Source organism: Scyliorhinus torazame, chromosome 28, assembly GCF_047496885.1.
Source record: "Scyliorhinus torazame isolate Kashiwa2021f chromosome 28, sScyTor2.1, whole genome shotgun sequence".
NCBI classification, from domain to species: Eukaryota; Metazoa; Chordata; class Chondrichthyes; order Carcharhiniformes; family Scyliorhinidae; genus Scyliorhinus; species Scyliorhinus torazame.
Window position 1 is genome coordinate 41,221,961 of NC_092734.1, and position 19,883 is coordinate 41,241,843.

General features: G+C 53.9%; 1 protein-coding gene across 3 annotated transcripts in view; it reads right to left on the bottom strand.

Moving 5' to 3' along the window:
* The window catches only part of tbrg1 (transforming growth factor beta regulator 1), a 181,901-nt gene extending 162,405 nt beyond the window's left edge, over positions 1–19,496 (bottom strand). For 2 of the 3 annotated variants that reach the window (XM_072491874.1, XM_072491872.1), the window contains exons 1-3: positions 19,319–19,496; positions 13,304–13,470; positions 445–502 (exon numbers count right to left, since the gene is read on the bottom strand). In XM_072491874.1, coding sequence (XP_072347975.1) covers positions 445–502; positions 13,304–13,470; positions 19,319–19,423 — 330 coding nt within the window. In that variant the 5' untranslated portion in view covers positions 19,424–19,496. Of the gene's footprint in view, positions 1–444; positions 503–13,303; positions 13,471–18,146; positions 18,285–19,318 lie in introns of all 3 variants that reach the window. The other variant, XM_072491873.1, reaches the window with a different exon arrangement.
* Between the last annotated feature and the right edge of the window lie 387 nt (positions 19,497–19,883).

Consider the following 19,883-nt stretch of genomic DNA (forward strand, 5'->3'; position numbering starts at 1 on the left):
GTCGGTACAGACTCAGTGGGCCAAATAGCCTCCTTATGCACTGTAGGGATGCCATTCTATTCTATGATGACACTTTACCGATCGAAACAAATAGAAAATAGGCGCAGGAGTCGGCCATTCGGCCCTTCGAGCCTGCTCCGCCATTCATTATGACCATGGCTGATCATCCAGCTCAATACGCGGATCTCACCTTACCCCCCATATCCCCCTGATGATATGGAGGAGGCAGCAAGGGAGATAATTGATCAGTTAGGCGTATCCTCTCTGCAGACAGGACAAAGCTTGGCCATCTTGCCCAGTATGAGGTAAAGGCCACTGTCACAACTGCGCTGGAAAAAATCTGCTCGGGGAAAACCTCAATCTGCAACAATTCAAGAAACCTCGCGAGCTGCAATAATTACCAGCATGGGGGCACGGTGATGAAGAATGAATAAGAGTGCGTACCTGTGCAGCATCCAACCACGTCATGTTTGGCTTGTCACTCACATCAGCTGTTGCTTCACTGATAGGGAGAAATAAAGAAGAGAGTGTTTGTGCTGATGTTTCCCTGAAACAATTGACAAGCTGAAAATGATGATCGACTTCCGGCTGCGGCGATGCGAAGCTAAGCCGCACATTCGGCGGCTCCCGCTAAAAAGGACTTTTGGGCTCTCCAGAGGAGCCCCAACGGCAATTTTTTCGACGACTTCCAGTGTGGGAAGGTGAGCAAGGTCCCCCCTCCATAGCATATGGATTGGACCAGGAGTGGAGCGGTCAGAAAAGCGTTTTTGGAGCAGCGAAAAGTGCGTGGGAGAAAAAACAAGATGGCGGCGGGCGGAGATCGGGCCCGGAGCAGCAGGAGTTTCGCAGGCGCTGCGTGGAGGAGCTGAAGAAAGAGGTGCTGGCGCCACTGCTGACGGCGATCGAGGGGTTAGTGGAGACCCAGAAGGCCCAAGGGGCGGCGATCCGGGAGGTGCGGGAAAAAGCCGCAGAGAACGAGGACGAGATCTTGGGCCTGGCGGTGAAGATGGAGGCACACGAGGCGCTGCACAAGAGGTGGGTGGAAAGATTTGAGGACCTGGAGAACAGGTCGAGGAGGAAGAATCTTCGGATTCTGAGTCTCCCTGAAGGAGTGGAGGGGGCCGATGCCGGGGCATATGTGAGCACGATGCTCAACTCGCTGATGGGGGCGGGGACCTCTCCGAGTCCCCTGGAGCTAGAAGGGGCTCATCGGGTCCTGGCGAGGAGACCCAAGGCCAACGAGCCGTCAAGGGCGGTAATGGTGAGGTTTCACCGTCTCGTGGACAGAGAGTGTCCCCTGATGTGGGCCAAGATAGAGCGGAGCAGCAGGTGGGAGAATACGGAGATCCGAATATATCAGGACTGGAGTGCGGAGGTGGCAAAGAAGAGAGCTGGTTTTAATCGGGCCAAGGCGGTGCTCCATCGGAAGGGGGTGAAGTTCGGTATGCTGCAGCCAGCGCGATTGTGGGTCACGTTCCAGGATCGACACCACTACTTCGAAACGCCTGAGGCTTGGACCTTTATACAAACTGAAAAGTTGGACTCAAACTGAGGACCTGTGGTTGTGGGGGGGCTGTCGGTTGTATACAGGGTTTTAACTATGCGTAGGGAATGTTCCACGGGTTGGGTGATGGATGGGGATGGAGGAAGGGATCTGATGGGGAGACTGAGAGAGAATGTGGGCGCCGGTGCTGGAGGGAGGGGAGGCCCGGGGATGGGGGAATTGGGATAAGGCCGCAACACGAGCGGCGCCAGAGGGGGGCGGGTCCGGCTCAGGAAAGCGCGGGCTTTTTCCCGCGCTAGGGAAGGACGGAGAGGGGAGGGAGGGGGGGGGGGGGGGTGGAGGAGCGCACACTGATTGCTGGGGGGGGGGGGGGGATTCCCACACGGGGGGGTGGGGGTCAATGGGACGGCGGGGGAGGCCGGGGTCAGCAGGAGTCAGCTGACTTACGGGAGTGTTATGGGGGGAGCAAAAGAGCTAGATACGGATCTAGCGGGGGGTGAGGGCGGGGGGGGAAATAGGGTTGCTGCTGCATTGGCCGATGGGGCACTGGAAACAGAAGAGGTGGTCGGGGCGGGGGTCCGCCGTCTGGGGGACTGGAGTGTGCGGGAGGGGCAGGCACGGGACTGGCCTAGAAAAGGAGATGGCTAGTCGAGAGGGGGATGGGTGGGACGCCCCCCAATCCGGCTGATAACTTGGAATGTGAGGGGCCTGAATGGGCCGGTGAAGAGGGCTCGAGTGTTCGCGCACTTAAAGGGACTGAAGGCGGACGTGGCCATACTTCAGGAGACACATTTGAAGGTGGCGGACCAGGTCAGGTTAAGAAAGGGATGGTTAGGACAGGTATTCCATTCGGGGCTGGATGCAAAGAACAGAGGGGTGGCAATACTGGTGGGGAAGCGGGTGTCGTTTGAGGCCAAGACTATTGTCGTGGACAATGGAGGTCGATACGTGATGGTGAGCGGTAGGTTGCAGGGGACGTGGGTGGTGTTGGTAAACGTGTACGCCCCGAACTGAGATGATGCTGGATTCATGAAGCGCATGTTGGGCGGATTCCGGACCTGGAGGCAGGAAGCTTGATAATGGGGGGGAATTTCAACACGGTGCTGGATCCAGCATTAGGTCGTTCCAGATCTAGGACGGAGAAGAGGCCGGCTGCGGCCAAGGTGCTTAGGGGGTTCATGGACCAGATGGGGGGAGTAGATCTGTGGAGATTTGCTAGGCCCTTGGCCAGAGAATTTTCTTTTTTTTCTCACGTACACAGAGCCTACTCCCGGATAGATTTTTTTGTTTTGAGTAGGGCGCTGATCCCGAAAGTGGAGGGAACGGAGTACTCGGCCATAGCCATCTCAGACCACGCCCTGCACTGGGTGGAGCTGGAGTTAGGAGAGGAGAGGGACCAACGCCCGCTGTGGCGTCTGGATGTGGGATTACTGGCGGATGAGGTGGTGTGCGGGAGGGTGCGGGGGTGCATTGAAAGGTATTTGGATGCCAACGACAACGGGGAGGTGCAGGTGGGAGTAGTATGGGAGGCGCTGAAGGCGGTGGTCAGGGGAGAGTTAATCTCCATCAGGGCTCACAGGGAGAAGAGAGAGGGCAGGGAAAGGGAGAGGTTAGTGGGGGAGATTTTAAGGGTAGACAGGAGATATGCAGAGGCCCCCAAGGAGGGACTACTTAGGAAGTGGCGAAGTCTCCAGACGGAATTCAACCTGTTGACCACAGGGAAGGCAGAGGCACAGTGGAGGAAAGCACAGGGGGGCGATGTACGAGTATGGGGAGAAGGCGAGCCGGATGTTGGCACATCAGCTCCGTAAGAGGATGGCAGAGAGGGAGATAGGTGGAGTCAAGGATAGCAGGGGAACTACAGTGCGGAGAAAGTAAAATGAGGCATTTAAGGGCTTTTATGAGGAGCTTTACAGATCTGAGCCCCCAGCGGGGGAAGAGGGGATGCGAGGATTTCTAGATCAACTGAGATTCCCGAGGGTGGAGGAGCAGGAGGTGGCTGGTTTGGGGGCGCCAATTGGGTTGGAGGAGCTGGTTAAAGGACTGGGGAGCATGCAGGCGGGGAAGGCCCCGGGGCCAGATGGGTTTCCGGTTGAGTTTTACAGGAAGTACGCGGACCTGTTAGCCCCGTTGCTAGTGAGGACTTTCAATGAGGCAAGGGAGGGGGGGACCCTGCCCCGACAATGTCCGGGGCAATGATTTCTCTGATCCTGAAGCGGGACAAGGACCCACTGCAATGTGGGTCGTATAGGCCGATCTCGCTCCTCAATGTGGATGCTAAGTTGCTGGCAAAAGTGCTGGCTACGAGAATTGAGGACTGCGTCCCGGGGGTGATACATGAGGACCAGACGGGATTTTTAAAGGGCGGGCAGCTAAACACCAATGTGCGGAGGCTCCTCAATGTGATTATGATGCCCTCGGTGGAGGGAGAGGCGGACATTGTGGCAGCTATGGACGCGGAGAAGGCCTTTGACCAGGTGGAGTGGGAGTATCTCTGGGAAGTGTTGCGGAGGTTTGGGGAGGGGTTTATCAGTTGGGTTAAGCTCCTTTATAGAGCCCCGGTGGCGAGTGTGGCTACGAATCGGCGGAGGTCGGTGTATTTTCGGCTGTATCGAGGGACGAGGCAGGGGTGCCCCCTGTCCCCCCTGTTGTTTGCATTAGCAATTGAGCCTTTGGCCATGGCATTAAGGGAGTCCAGGAAATGGAGGGGTGTGGTTCGAGGGGGAGAGGAGCATCGGGTGTCGCTGTATGCAGACGACCTGTTGCTGTATGTGGCGGATCCAGTGGAGGGGATGGTGGAGGTCATGCAGATCCTAAGGGAGTTTGGGGACTTCTCGGGCTATAAGCTCAATGTAGGGAAAAGTGAGCTCTTCGTGGTGCACCCAGGGGACCAGGGAAGGGGGATAGACGACCTACCGTTGAAGAGGGCGGAAAGGAGCTTTCGGTACTTGGGGATCCAGGTAGCTAGGAACTGGGGGGCCCTGCACAAACTCAATTTGACGCGGCTGGTGGAGCAGATGGAGGAGGACTTCAAAAGATGGGATGTGCTGCCACTCTCGCTAGCGGGCAGAGTGCAGTCGGTTAAAATGATGGTCCTCCCGAGGTTTCTTTTTGTGTTCCAGTGCCTTCCTATTATGATTACCAAGGCCTCTTTTAAGCGGGTAGGTAGGAGCATCATGGGTTTTGTTTGGGCAAACAAGACCCCGAGGGTGAGGAGGGGGTTTCTGGAGCGTAGTAGAGGAGGGCTGGCGTTGCCGAATCTGGGTGGCTATTATTGGGCAGCCAACGAGGTGATGATCCGTAAGTGGGTAATAGAGGGAGAGGGGGAGGCATGGAAGAGGCTGGAGATGGCGTCCTGCAAAGGAACGAGCCTGGGGGCGCTGGTGACGGCACCGCTGCCACTCTCGCCGACAAGGTACACCACGAGTCCGGTGGTGGCGGCAACGCTAAAGATCTGGGGGCAGTGGAGACGACATGGGGGAGCGATGGGAGCCTCGGTGTGGTCCCCGATCCGGGGGAACCATTGGTTCGTCCCAGGAAGGATGGATGGGGGGTTTCGGAGCTGGCATCGGGCAGGGATTAGAAGGATCGGCGACCTGTTTATAGACGGGACGTTTGCGAGCCTAGGGGCGCTGGAGGAGAAGTTTGGGTTACCCCTGGGAAATGCGTTCAGGTATATGCAAGTGAGGGCATTTGTGAGGCGGCAGGTGAGGGAATTCCCTCTGCTCCCGGCACAGGGGATTCAGGACAGGGTGATTTTGGGTGTATGGGTCGGAGAGGGCAAGGTTTCGGCGATATATCAGGAGATGAAAGAAGAGGAGGAGGCTTTGGTAGAGGAGCTGAAGGGCAAGTAGGAGGAGGAGTTGGGGGAGGAGATTAAAGAGGGTCTGTGGGCTGATGCCCCGAGTAGGGTTAATTCCTCTTCCTCGTGTGCCAGGCTCAGCCTGATACAATTTAAGGTTATTCACAGAGCGCATATGACAGGGGTGAGGCTGAGTAGGTTCTTTGGGATGGAGGACAGATGCGGGAGGTGCTCGGGAAGCCCGGCGAATCACGCCCACATGTTCTGGTCGTGCCCGGCACTGGATGGGTTCTGGAGGGGTTTCGCGAAGACTATGTCCAAGGTGGTGAAAGTCCGGGTCAAACCAAGTTGGGGGCTGGCATTATTTGGGGTGGCGGACGAGCCGGGAGTGCAGGAGGCGAAAGAGGCCGGTATTCTGGCCTTTGCGTCCCTGGTAGCCCGGCGGAAGATCTTGCTCATGTGGAAGGAGGTGAAGCCCCCCCAGCCTGGAGGCCTGTATAAATGACATGGCCGGGTTCATCAAGCTGGAGGGGATAAAGTTTGCCTTGCGAGGGTCTGTGCAGGGGTTCTTTGGTGGCAACCGTTCCTAGACTAGGAGCGTTAGAGGAAGGTCGGTCAGCAGCAGCAGCAACCCAGGGAGGGAGGGAGGGGGGTGTCTCTTTTGAGGGGGGGGTATTTGGGCGGGCGGGGGAGGGTTTTTTCCTAGGGGTACTTGTAAAAAAAAAAGCATATGGGAGAGTTAAAATGTGCGGGAGAAACTCATTGTATAACTTCTGTATTATGTTTGATTGATGTGCTTATGTTCTGTTCTTTTCTCTTTTTCTTTCCTGTTACACCCAAGGTACAGGACAAGGATAGCTGGGTTACATCCTGGGTTACAGTCAGGGGGAAAAAAACAAACAGGCAGACAGTGCAGGGATCCCTCGTGGCCGTTCCCCTTCAAAACAAGTATACCGTTTTGGATGCTGTTGGGGGGATGACCTACCGGGGGAAGGCCCTAGCGGCCAGGTCTCTGGCACTGAGTCTGGCTCTGGGGCTCAGAAGGGAAGGGGGGAGAATAGTAAAGCAATAGTTGTCGGAGATTCAATGGTTAGGGGAATAGATAGGAGATTCTGTGGTCGCGAGCGAGACTCCCGGAAGGTATGTTGCCTCCCGGGTGCCAGGGCCAGGGATGTCTCGGTTCGTGTCTTCAGGATCCTTAAGGGGGAGGGGGAGCTGCCAGAAGTCGTGGTGCACATTGGTACCAACGACATAGGTAGGAAAAGGGGTGTGGAGGTAATAAACAAGTTTAGGGAGTTAGGCTGGAAGTTAAAAGCCAGGACAGACAGAGTTGTCATCTCTGGTTTGTTGCCGGTGCCACGTGATAGCGAGGCTAGGAATATGGAGAGAGTGCAGTTGAACACGTGGCTGCAGGAATGGTGTAGGAGGGAGGGCTTCAGGTATTTGGATAATTGGAGCGCATTCTGGGGAAGGTGGGACCTGTACAAGCAGGACGGGTTGCATCTGAACCAGAGGGGCACCAATATCCTGGGAGGGAGGTTTTCTAGTACTCTTCGGGAGGGTTTAAACTAATTTGGCAGGGGAATGGGAACCGGATTTGTAGTCCAGCAACTAAGGTAGCCGATATTCAGGACGCCAAAGCGTGTAATGAGGCAGTGGGGAAGGGAACACTGACAAAGGAGAGTACTTGCAGGCACGGAGATGGGTTGAAGTGTGTATACTTCAATGCAAGAAGCATCAGGAATAAGGTGGGTGAACTTAAGGCATGGATCGGTACTTGGGACTACGATGTGGTGGCCATCACGGAAACTTGGATAGGAGAGGGGCAGAAATGGTTGTTGGAGGTCCCTGGTTATAGATGTTTCAATAAGATTAGGGAGGGTGGTAAAAGAGGTGGGGGGGTGGCATTGTTAATTCGAGATAGTATAACAGCTGCAGAAAGGCAGTTCGAGGAGTATCACCCTAATGAGGTAGTATGGGTTGAAGTCAGAAATAGGAAAGGAGCAGTCAACTTGTTAGGAGTTTTCTATAGGCCCCTCAATAGTAGCAGAGATGTGGAGGAACAGATTGGGAAACAGATTTTGGAAAGGTGCAGAAGTCACAGGGTAGTAGTCATGGGTGACTTTAACTTCCCAAATATTGAGTGGAAACTCTTTAGATCAAATCGTTTGGATGGGGTGGTGTTTGTGCAGTGTGTCCAGGAAGCTTTTCTAACACAGTATGTAGATTGTCCGACCAGAGGAGGGGCAATATTGGATTTAGTACTGGGTAATGAACCAGGGCAAGTGATAGATTTGTTAGTGGGGGAGCATTTTGGAGATAGTGACCACAATTCTGTGACTTTCACTTTAGTAATGGAGAGGGATATGTACGTGCAACAGGGCAAGGTTTACAATTGGGGGAAGGGTAAATACGATGTTGTCAGACAAGAATTGAAGTGCATAAGTTGGGAACATAGGCTGGCAGGGAAGGACACAAGTGAAATGTGGAACTTGTTCAAGGAACAGGTACTACATGTCCTTGATATGTATGTCCCTGTCAGGCAGGGAAGAGATGGTCGAGTGAGGGAACCATGGTTGACAAGAGAGGTTGAATGTCTTGTTAAGAGGAAAAAGGAGACTTATGTAAGGCTGAGGAAACAAGGTTCAGACAGGGCATTGGAGGGATACAAGATAGCCAGGAGGGAACTGAAGAAAGGGATTAGGAGAGCTAAGAGAGGGCATGAACAATCTTTGGCGGGTAGGATCAAGGAAAACCCCAAGGCCTTTTACACATGTGAGAAATATGAGAATGACTAGAGTGAGGGTAGGTCCGATCAAGGACAGTAGCGGAAGATTGTGTATTGAGTCTGAAGAGATAGGAGAGGTCTTGAACGAGTACCTTTCTTCTGTATTTACAAATGAGAGGGGCGATATTGTTGGAGAGGACAGTGTGAAACAGACTGGTAAGCTCGAGGAAATACTTGTTAGTAAGGAAGATGTGTTGGGCATTTTGAAAAACTTGAGGATAGACAAGTCCCCCGGGCCTGACGGGATATATCCAAGCATTCTATGGGAAGCAAGAGATGAAATTGCAGAGCCGTTGGCAATGATCTTTTCGTCCTCACTGTCAACAGGGGTGGTACCAGGGGATTGGAGAGTGGCGAATGTCGTGCCCCTGTTCAAAAAAGGGACTAGGGATAACCCTGGGAATTACAGGCCAGTTAGTCTTACTTCGGTGGTAGGCAAAGTAATGGAAAGGGTACTGAAGGATGGGATTTCTGAGCATCTGGAAAGACACTGCGTGATTAGGGATAGTCAGCACGGATTTGTGAGGGGTAGGTCTTGCCTTACAAATCTTATTGAATTCTTTGAGGAGGTGACCAAGCATGTGGATGAAGGTAAAGCAGTGGATGTAGTGTACATGGATTTTAGTAAGGCATTTGATAAGGTTCCCCATGGTAGGCTTCTGCACAAAGTAAGGAGGCATGGGATAGTGGGAAATTTGGCCAGTTGGATAGCGAACTGGCTAACCGATAGAAGTCAGAGAGTGGTGGTGGATAGCAAATATTCAGCCTGGATCCCAGTTACCAGTGGCGTACCGCAGGGATCAATTCTGGGTCCTCTGCTGTTTGTGATTTTCATTAATGACTTGGATGAGGGAGTTGAAGGGTGGGTCAGTAAATTTGCAGACGATACGAAGATTGGTGGAGTTGTGGATAATGAGGAAGGCTGTTGTCGGCTGCAAAGAGACATAGATAGGATGCAGAGCTGGGCTGAGAAGTGGCAGATGGAGTTTAACCCTGAAAAGTGTGAGGTTGTCCATTTTGGAAGGACAAATAGGAATGCGGAATACAGGGTTAACGGTAGAGTTCTTGCCAATGTGGAGGAGCAGAGAGATCTTGGGGTCTATGTTCATACATCTTTGAAAGTTGCCACTCAAGTGGATAGAGCTGTGAAGAAGGCCTATGGTGTGCTCGCGTTCATTAACAGAGGGATTGAATTTAAGAGCTGTGAGGTGATGATGCAGCTGTACAAAACTTTGGTAAGGCCACATTTGGAGTAGTGTGTACAGTTCTGGTCACCTCATTTTAGGAAGGATGTGGAAGCTTTGGAAAAGGTGCAAAGAAGATTTACCAGGATGTTACCTGGAATGGAGAGTAGGTCTTATGAGGAAAGGTTGAGAGTGCTAGGCCTCTTCTCATTAGAACGGAGAAGGATGAGGGGCGACTTGATAGAGGTTTATAAGATGATCAGGGGAATAGATGGAGTAGACAGTCAGAGACTTTTTCCCCGGGTGGAACAAACCATTACAAGGGGACATAAATTTAAGGTGAAAGGTGGAAGATATAGGAGGGAGATCAGAGGTAGGTTCTTTACCCAGAGAGTAGTGGGGGCATGGAATGCACTGCCTGTGGAAGTAGTTGAGTCGGAAACATTAGGGACCTTCAAGCAGCTATTGGATACATGGATTACAGTAAAATGATATCGTGTAGATTTATTTGTTCTTAAGGGCAGCATGGTAGCATTGTGGATAGCACAATTGCTTCACAGCTCCAGGGTCCCAGGTTCGATTCCGGCTTGGGTCACTGTCTGTGCGGAGTCTGCACGTCCTCCCCGTGTCTGCGTGGGTTTCCTCCGGGTGCTCCGGTTTCCTCCCACAGTCCAAAGATGTGCAGGGTAGGTGGATTGGCCATGATAAATTGCCCTTAAGTGTCCAAAATTGCCCTTGATGTTGGGTGGCGGCGTTGAGTTTGGGTAGGGTGCTCTTTCCAAGAGCCGGTGCAGACTCAGGGGGTCGAATGGCCTCCTTCTGCACTGTAAATTCAATGATAATCTATGATTAATCTAGGACAAAGGTTCGGCACAACATCGTGGGCCGAAGGGCCTGTTCTGTGCTGTATTATGGGGGGGGGGTTAATTGGTTGAAGATTTTTGTTGGAAAAACTTTGAATAAACATACCTATTAAAAAAAAGAAAATGATGATCAGGCCATCAAGGATCAAAACGAACAAGGAGTGAATCACGAGACAGGAGTTCAGTACGTCAGAAACTATTTCCCAACATGTTCCCATCAGACACGAGGATTCAGGCCCAGACTCTGCACATTTTCTTTTATAAATTTAGAGTACCCAATTATTTATTTTTTTCCAGTTAAGGGCCAATCCACCTCCCCTGCACATCTTTGGGTTGTGGGGGTGAAACCCACGCAGACACGGGGAGAATGTGCAAACTCCACACAGACAGTGACCCAGGGCCGGGATTCGAATCCGGGTCCTCAGCGCCGCAGTCCCAGTGCTAACCACTGCGCCACATGCCGCCCTCAGACAGTGCACATTTGATATCGTCGCTGAAGACTCATTGCTGAAGCGATGGGAGAATCCATTGCACGGCAGGGTAGCACAGTGGTTAGCACTGCTGCCTCACAGCACCAGGGTCCCGGGTTCAATTACGGCCTCGGGTGACTGTGCGGAGTCTGCATGTTTCGCCGGAGGAGGTGGTGGAAGCAGGGACGATAGTGACATTTAAGGGGCATTTTGACAAATACATGAATAGGATGGGAATAGAGGGATACGGACCCAGGAAGTGTAGAAGATTGTAGTTTAGTCGGGCAGCATGGTCGGCACGGGCTTGGAGGGCCGAAGGGCCTGTTCCTGTGCTGTATATTTCTTTGTTCTTTGTCTATAAAATAATGAAGGGCAAAGATAAGGTAGACAGTCAGCATCTTTTCCCAAAGGTTGGGGAGTCTCTAGAGGGCAGAGGTTTAAGGTGAGAGGGGAGATACAAAAAGGTCCAGAGGGGCAGTTTTTTCACACAGAGGGTGGTGAGTGTCTGGAACGAGCTGCCAGAGGCAGTAGTGCAGGCGGGTACAATTTTGTCTTTTAAAAAGTATTCAGACAGTTACATGGGAAAGATGGGTACAGAGGGATATGGGCCAAACGCAGGCAAGTGGGTAGGTTTAGTGGTAGCTTAGGGGCAGCACGGTAGCACAGTGATTAGCAGTATTGCTTCACAGCGCCAGGGTCCCAGGTTCGATTCCCGGTTTGGGTCACTGTCTGTGTGGAGTCTGCACGTTCTCCCCGTGTCTGCGTGGGTTTCCTCCGGGTGCTCCGGTTTCCTCCCACAGTCCTGAAAGACTATCAGAGTCACCATGCCTGGTTTGAATTTGTGCTATGAGGTAATTTGGACATTCTGAATTCTCCCTCTGTGTACCCGAACAGGCGCCGGAATGTGGTGACTCGGGGCTTTTCACAGTAACTTCATTGCGCTGTTAATGTAAGCCGTCTTGTGACAATAAGGATTATTATTTTTATCAAAACTGGGCAGCAGGGTCAAGTTGGGCCGAAGGGCCGGTTTTCATGCTGTAAACCTCTATGACTCTATGTTTGGAAGCACAATGCAAGACTAAAGTACACATTGAGTATTTTGTATTGGTGTTTACTAATGAAGAGGATAATGACAAAATAGAAGCAACAAGGTAGAGTAAATGTGTGGGGTGAAAACCACGATAGGATGTACTAGAAAGGCTGGCTCTGCCTAAGAGTGGATAGGTCAGCTGGTTCAGATGATTTACATCCCAGGTTGAAAAAGGGATTAGAGGCGGAATCAAGGACTGGCTTCACGCAATCTTCCAATCTTTCGTAGATATGGGAAAGGTGCCAGAGGATTGAAAAGTGGCGCATGTGACGCCCTTGTTGAACAAAGGGTGCAAGGGAGGTTCGCAGTAACTGCAGGCCCATCAGATTAACATCAATAATGAGTGACAATAATCAACTTGGAGAGGTTTCAGTTCATTAAGGAGAGCCAGCAAAGATTTGTAAAAGGCAGATTGTGCTCGACTAATTGAATTGAATGTTTTGATGAAGCAACAGAGGTCGATGAAGGGAAGGTGGTGGATGTTGTCTATCTGGAGTTTTAGAAAGTGTCTGACCAAGTGCCACATAAAAGACTGGTTAACAAAACCGAGAATATTGGAATAGGCGGGTCAGTGTCAGGCTGAATAAAACGTTGCGGACGAAAGGACAGAAAACAGCATGCACTGGTAAATGGTTGTTTTTCTGATGGAGGATGTTTCGATAGGGGAGTTCCCCAAGGAGCAGTGCCAGGACCACAGCTTTTTCCGATATGCATAAATGAGGTGGATATTGGAATACAGGGTAACATTTCAAAATGTGCTGGGGAAAAGTGTACCTACGCATTGCGGCTTTTTCAACTAAACAAAAGCTGAAGGGGGACAGCCATTCCCTGGTTCATTCCCCATGGCAGCAGTTCATTCAATACCTTGACCTATCAGAGTCACAGTGCCTGGTTTGAATTTGAACAATAGCTTGGCAGTTAACTGTTCCCTGCTGCATTCTCCATGGCAGCACCTCCACTTGCCAACCAGTCACAGCACTCTCTTCCTGTGCAGTATAAATTGTTGTTCCCATTGCTGTTGCCATTCTTACTCCTGGCCTGATCAGTGCAACATGAAAAGCTTGAACAGCCTGCCTCTTTTCTTTTATATAAATTTAGAGTACCCAATTCATTTTTTCCAATTAAGGGGCAATTTGGCGCGGCCAATCCACCTACCCTGCACATCTTTTGGGTTGTGAGGGCGAAACCCACGCAAACACGGGGAGAATGTGCAAACTCCACATGGACAGTGACCCTGAGCCGGGATCGAACCTGGGACCTCGGCGCCGTGAGGCAGCAGCGCTAACCACTGTGCCACCGTGCTGCTCTCTCGTTTCTCAGCAATACTCAGCTTGTGGATTGTAGTCTATGTTGCAATGTAGGTCAATATACGCACAGCAAAATCCCACAAATATTAGTGATAAACATGCAGAGACTCTGGTTTGGTGATGCTAATTAAAGGGGAAATGCCGACCAGGACACCAACATAAAATGAGAGAATAGTGTGTGACCCGGAAACATGGATAATTCCAACGGGAGCTCCTGTTAAAACAGTTCACGTATTTTGATGCGGTGTGTAGTCAGGCACTCTCCCCCTGTAATGACACTCACAGCCAGACTTACCTTTCCAAGGCTTCACTAGTTCCAGACAGAATGGTCACGTTATCGAGAGCTGGGAAAAGGGAATAATTGCCCTGTCCATCGTGGTCCATTTCAGATTCGAAATTGGAGAGCGAGTTCATGGTGTCAATCGGGGATAGTGATGTCTCTGGAGAATGGCTGCTTGCGGACTGTTGAAGGCAAAAACACACACGGCCACCATTAATTTACGAATGACTCTGCTTCATATCCAAGGCTTCACTGGGGTACTTTTGATTACCGTCTGGCACGACCACCGCGCTGTCACTCACAAAGGTGAATTAGCCAGCTAAACAAAATCAGCTTGGCTACAAATCAGGGCTTCCTGACTAAACTTTCCCATTACAACTAGTCAAAAGTAAGAGTTTGGCCAGAATTTTACATTGCTCCAGCAACCCGGAAGCATAAGTCCCAACGTCATTGCACACTGGAGCAATATTTTGGTCAGTGTGTGGGCGGGAGATTCGGAAACACAACCGCCGGCAATCAAGCGGGCAATCTAGGCCATTGAGGGCCAATTGAATGAAACTTTACGTGGCCTGTCTGCTTTTAAGGTTGGCCAGGTGGCTTTTATCTTTTCACTTCAACGTCAATCCAGGGCAGGATGGAATGTCACGGCTAAATGGAGTTTAATCCGGACAAATGTGAGGTAATGCATTTTGGAAGGTCTAATACAGGTAGAGAATATACAGTGAATGGTAGAACCCTCAAGAGTATTGACAGGCAAAGAGATCTTGGTGTACAGGTCCACAGGTCATTGAAAGGGGCAACACAGGTGGAGAAGGTAGTCAAGAAGGCATACGGCATGCTTGCCTTCATTGGCCGGGGCATTGAGTATAAGAATTGGCAAGTCATGTTGCAGCTGTATAGAACCTTAGTTAGGCCACACTTGGAGTATAGTGTTCAATTCTGGTCGCCACACTACCAGAAGGATGTGGAGGCTTTAGAGAGGGTGCAGAAGAGATTTACCAGAATGTTGCCTGGTATGGAGGGCATTAGCTATGAGGAGCGGTTAAATAAACTCGGTTTGTTCTCACTGGAACGAAGGAGGTTGAGGGGAGACCTGATAGAGGTATACAAAATTATGAGGGGCATAAACAGAGTGATAGTCAGAATCTTTTTCCCAGGGTAGAGGGGTCAATTACTAGGGGGCATAGGTTTAAGGTGAGAGGGGCAAGGTTTAGAAGAGATGTACGAGGCAAGTTTTTTACGCAGAGGGTAGTGGGTGCCTGGAACTCGCTACCGGAGGTGGTGGTGGAAGCAGGGACGATAGTGACATTTAAGGGGCATCTTGACAAATACATGAATAGGATGGGAATAGAGGGATACGGACCCAGGAAGTGTAGAAGATTGTAGTTTAGTCGGGCAGCATGGTCGGCACGGGCTTGGAGGGCCGAAGGGCCTGTTCCTGTGCTGTACATTTCTTTGTTCTTTGAAATAAAGTTACAAAAGGAGTCTGGGATTGAGGTTTGGGTGTGCTGCCGAGACACTGCATAGTTTTTCCATCGCTATTTATTTCCACAGGTCTGCCGCTCCGATGCAGCTCCACAGCGGCTGTCCCGCCACCCCCCCCCCCCCCAATCGAAGCGCCAGGCTGCACCACCCTCCCTTTTCTTGGTGCCCACCATCTTCCCGCCCTCTCCGGCACACGCAGCCCTTCCCACCGTGTTTCATGCTGGCTGCCTGTTAATTGGCCAGCCGGCCAGCGGGAAATCATCTTCCGGGGCCGATGACGGCCGGAAGTGCATTTCCCACCTGCCTCCGGACCGGCTGAGCGCATGCGGCCGACGGAAAATTCAGGCCTTTGACCTCCGGGTTTCAATGCAGCGGAATGTTGTGCCTGTGGGATTCCCACTCCATTTCCATTTGCACAAGTGCAGTATACATACGGCACTTTGTGAGTTCATATCCCTCGGGCCAAAGACGTGCAGGTTAGGTGAACTGGCCATGCTAAATTGCCCCTGAGGGTGGGGTTACGAGGATAGGGTGATGGAGTAGGCTGAGCTGAAGTGCTCTTTTGAAGGTTTGGTGCAGACACGATGGGCCGAATGGCCTCCTTCTGCGCTGTAAGGATTCATAGAACATAGAAAATACAGCACAGAACAGGCCCTTCGGCCCACGATGTTGTGCCGAACCTTTGTCCTAGATTAATCATAGATTATCATAGAATTTACAGTGCAGAAGGAGGCCATTCGGCCCTTTGAGTCTGCACCGGCTCTTGGAAAGAGCACCCTACCCAAACTCAACACCTTCACCCAACACCAAGGGCAATGTGGACATTAAGGGCAATTTATCATGCCCAATCCACCTAACCCGCACATCTTTGGACTGTGGGAGGAAACCGGAGCACCCGGAGGAAACCCACGCAGACACGAGGAGGACGTGCAGACTCCGCACAGACAGTGACCCAAGCCGGAATCGAACCTGGGACCCTGGAGCTGTGAAGCAATTGTGCTATCCACAATGCTACCGTGCTGCCCTTAAGAACAAATAAATCTACACTATATCATTTTATCTATGATTCTATGAAGGTAACTTTTACATGGAGTTAGGTCGAGTCGACAGGGCAGAAACAGGTCAAGTTGCCCCAGATGGTCTCCCCCCCACCCCATTCCGTCACAGCCTCTCGGTACATCCTTCTCGTCCTTTCCCCCTCAGCTGGAAACTGGTTTCCCGTCCCTCAACCATCCCATTTGGCAGGGGAAGTTACACATCTGTGCCACTCTCTGGATGGAGCTGCACCCAAGCTTGGGAACCAAGTCCTGGAGTGGGATTGAACCCGGAGCTTCTGCCTCTGAGGATGTGAGCCACTGCAGCAGAAAGCCCCCCGTTCTCCTTTGCAACATGGAAAGGCGATGCAAGATTATCAGCTATCAAAGTAGCTGCAACTGAGATTCGACCTCCTGGCAGTTCAAGGATTAGTAGGAATTGTGCCCCACTTGGTGATCGTTGTTGGAAACTGGTCTGCAACTCATTCAGACAACTACACCGCCTCTGCGGTGAGACTGTTCAGCCTGGGAAAGGACATCGTTCAGTAAAATGGTGCAATGATTCGATCACCCTCTGTTGGTGCAGCACCGTACCCACTTGTACAACACACTGAGGAAGGAGTGTCTAACACTAGTTCCAATACTCAGTGATAGTGTAGATTGAGCTGAAGGAAAATATCCAATCTGGTTCGACAAGGCAATCGACACTGCCCAATGTGCCCTGTCATGGTCCAGCGGCTTTAAGGGATTGGCTGAAATCGACCCTGAACGGTCTGACAGGACATGGCCGCTCCTGTAACAATGTTGACCCACATGAATCAGTTTGTGGTACCGGACTATAGATGACACATCTGCTGAGGTCCTCGAGCACAGTGTGAGCATTTTGCTTTGTGGATCATTGAGGATGCAGCAAAGTGCTCACTCGGTGCAGAGGTTTTCATATTTCTCAATGTCCGCAATGGGTTTGGGCACCAGTCTCGGAACAATCTTGTGTCCAACCACATTCCCCAGTGAGCGATATCGCCAGAAATGTGAACAGAAACACAAATTACTGCGGATGCTGGAATCTGAAACAGAAACCGATAATACTGGACAATCTCAGTCGGCCTGACAGCGTCTCGGTGTCAACTTTGACAAAAACTGACAAAAGCAGCACGGTCGCACAAGTAGCTAGCACGGTGGCGTCACAGCGCCAGGGTCCCAGGTTCGATTCCCGGCTTGGGTCACTGTCTGTGCGGAGTCTGCACGTTCTCCCCGTGTGTGCGTGGGTTTCCTCCGGGTGCTCCGGTTTCCTCCCACAGTCCAAAGATGTGCAGGTTAGGTGGATTGGCCACGATAAATTGCCCTTAGTGACCAAAAAAGTTTAGATGGGGTTATTGGGTTACAGGGGTAGGGTGGAAGTGAGGGCGTAAATGGGTCAGTGCAGACTCGATGGGCCGAATGGCCTCCTTCTGCAGTGTATGTTCTTTAAGAGTCATCCAGACTTAAAACCTTCGCTCCCTTCTCTCTCCACAGACGCTGTCAGACGTGCTGAGATTGCTCAGTATTTTCTGTTTTTGTTTCTCCAGAAACATGCGTCATTTGGGATCAGCTCAGAACCAGAAGACCTCCGACACAAAATGCAGGGATGAGAGGTCATTGCAGATGATTTGATAACAGTTGGGTATGGGGAGAGGAAGAAGCAACTCGAGTAGAGAACACCAGGAAACTTTTCTTTGTTAGTGTATCGATCAGAGTGTGATCTGAAACATAGACAAACGGAAAATTTACAGACAGGAATAGGGTGATCGAGACCCTCGAGCCTGTTGCACATTCACTGACATCACGGCTCACTACAGAATCTTGACAGTGCAGAAGGAGACTGCACCTCGTCTGCACCCACCATCCAAAAGAGCAGAGTATCTCGACCCACTCCCCCACAGCATCCCCGCAACCCCGCGCATTGACCCCGCAACCCCGCGCATTGACCCTGCAGCATCCCCGCAACCCCGCGCATTGACCCCGCAGCATCCCCGTAACCCGGCGCATTGACCCCGCAGCATCCCCGTAACCCGGCGCATTGACCCCTCAGCATCCCCGTAACCCCGCGCATTGACCCCACAGCATCCCCGTAACCCCGCGCATTGACCCCACAGCATCCCCGTAACCTGGCGCATTGACCCCTCAGCATCCCCGTAACCCCGCGCATTGACCCCACAGCATCCCCGTAACCCCGCGCATTGACCCCACAGCATCCCCGTAACCTGGCGCATTGACCCCTCAGCATCCCCGTAACCCCGCGCATTGACCCCGCAGCATCCCCGTAACCCCGCGCATTGATCATGGCCAAGCCACCTAACCTGTACATCACTGGACTGTGGGAGGAAACCGGAGCACCCGGAGGAAACCCACGCAGACACGGGGAGGACGTGCAGACTCCACACAGTCACCCGAGGTCCCTGGAGTGTGAGGCAGCAGTGCTAACCACTGTGCCACCCCTGCATTAAGAGCAAAGATGTGACAGATACAGATGGAGAAACGCTCCCACCATCAATATTCGACTGAGGAAGACACGGGTGAACTATTCACCGAGAAGCAACTTCAGCAACATCACTGTGACAGGAATTCAAAACCAAATCATCAATAACCCTCCAGGCAGAACAGATAAATCTTCGGGGGGCAGCTCAGTGCCCGGGGGGGGGGGGCTCAGTGCCGGGGGGGGGCTCAGTGCCGGGGGGGGGGGGGGCCCAGTGCCGGGGGGGGGGGGGGGGCCCAGTGCCGGGGGGGGGGGTCAGTGCCGGGGGGGGGCTCAGTGCCGGGGGGGGGGGGGTGGGGGGCTCAATGCCGGGGGGGGGGGGCTCAGTGCCGGGGTGGGGGGGGGGGCTCAGTGCCGGAGGGGGGGGGGCTCAGTGCCGGGGGGGGGGGGGGGGCTCAGTGCCGGGGGGGGGGGCTCAGTGCCGGGGGGGGGGGGGGCTCAGTGCCGGGGGGGGGGGGGGGGCTCAGTGCCGGGGGGGGGGGCTCAGTGCCGGGGGGGGGGGCTCAGTGCCGGGGGGGGGGGCTCAGTGCCGGGGGGGGGGGTGGGGGGCTCAGTGCCGGGGGGGGGGGGGCTCAGTGCCGGGGGGGGGGGGGGGGGGGCTCAGTGCCGGGGGGGGGGGGTGGGGGGCTCAATGCCGGGGGGGGGGGGGGGGCTCAGTGCCGGGGGGGGGGGTGGGGGGCTCAATGCCGGGGGGGGGGGGGGGGGCTCAGTGCCGGGGGGGGGGGGCTCAATGCCGGGGGGGGGGGGCTCAGTGCCAGGGGGGGGGGCTCAGTGCCGGGGGGGGGGTGGGGGGCTCAGTGCCGGGGGGGGGGTGGGGGGCTCAGTGCCGGGGGGGGGGGGTGGGGGGCTCAATGCCGGGGGGGGGGGGGGGGCTCAGTGCCGGGGGGGGGGGTGGGGGGCTCAGTGCCGGGGGTGGGGGGGGGCTCAGTGCCGGGGGTGGGGGGGGGCTCAGTGCCGGGGGGGGGGGGCTCAGTGCCAGGGGGGGGGGGGACTGACCACGGGCAGCAGGATGGGCGGTTTGTGCGCCAGGCGGAGCTGCTCCTTCCCGTGAATCATCGGCGACTTGTGCAGAATCTCCGTCTCCAAACTGTGAGGCTCCATCGCGGATAGAGCGCGGCGGGAGGCCCGGGCCCGGCAGAGGCAGCCGCACTCGGGCCGCTGGGGGCGGGGCCGGGACTCGGGGGCGGGGCTGGGGGCGGGGCCGGGACTCGGGGGCGGGGCCGTTCGGCCGGGATTCGGGGCGGGGCCGGGACTCGAGGGCGGGGCCGGGGGCTCGGGCCGCTCGGGCTGGGGGCGGGGCCGGGACCCGGGGGCGGGGCCGGGACTCGGGGCGGGGCCGTTCGGCCGGGACTCGGGGGCGGGGGCGGGGGCGGGGCCGGGACTCGGGGGCGGGGCTGGGGGCGGGGCCGGGACTCGGGGGCGGGGCTGTGGGCGGGGCCGGGACTCGGGGGCGGGGCCGGGGTGGTGTGGATGGGCAGAGCGGCCTCCTGTGCTCTCTCACAGATTATTGTCGGGGAATCTGGGAGGAAGTGTTTTTGTGACTGGTCAGTAATGTTTCTGT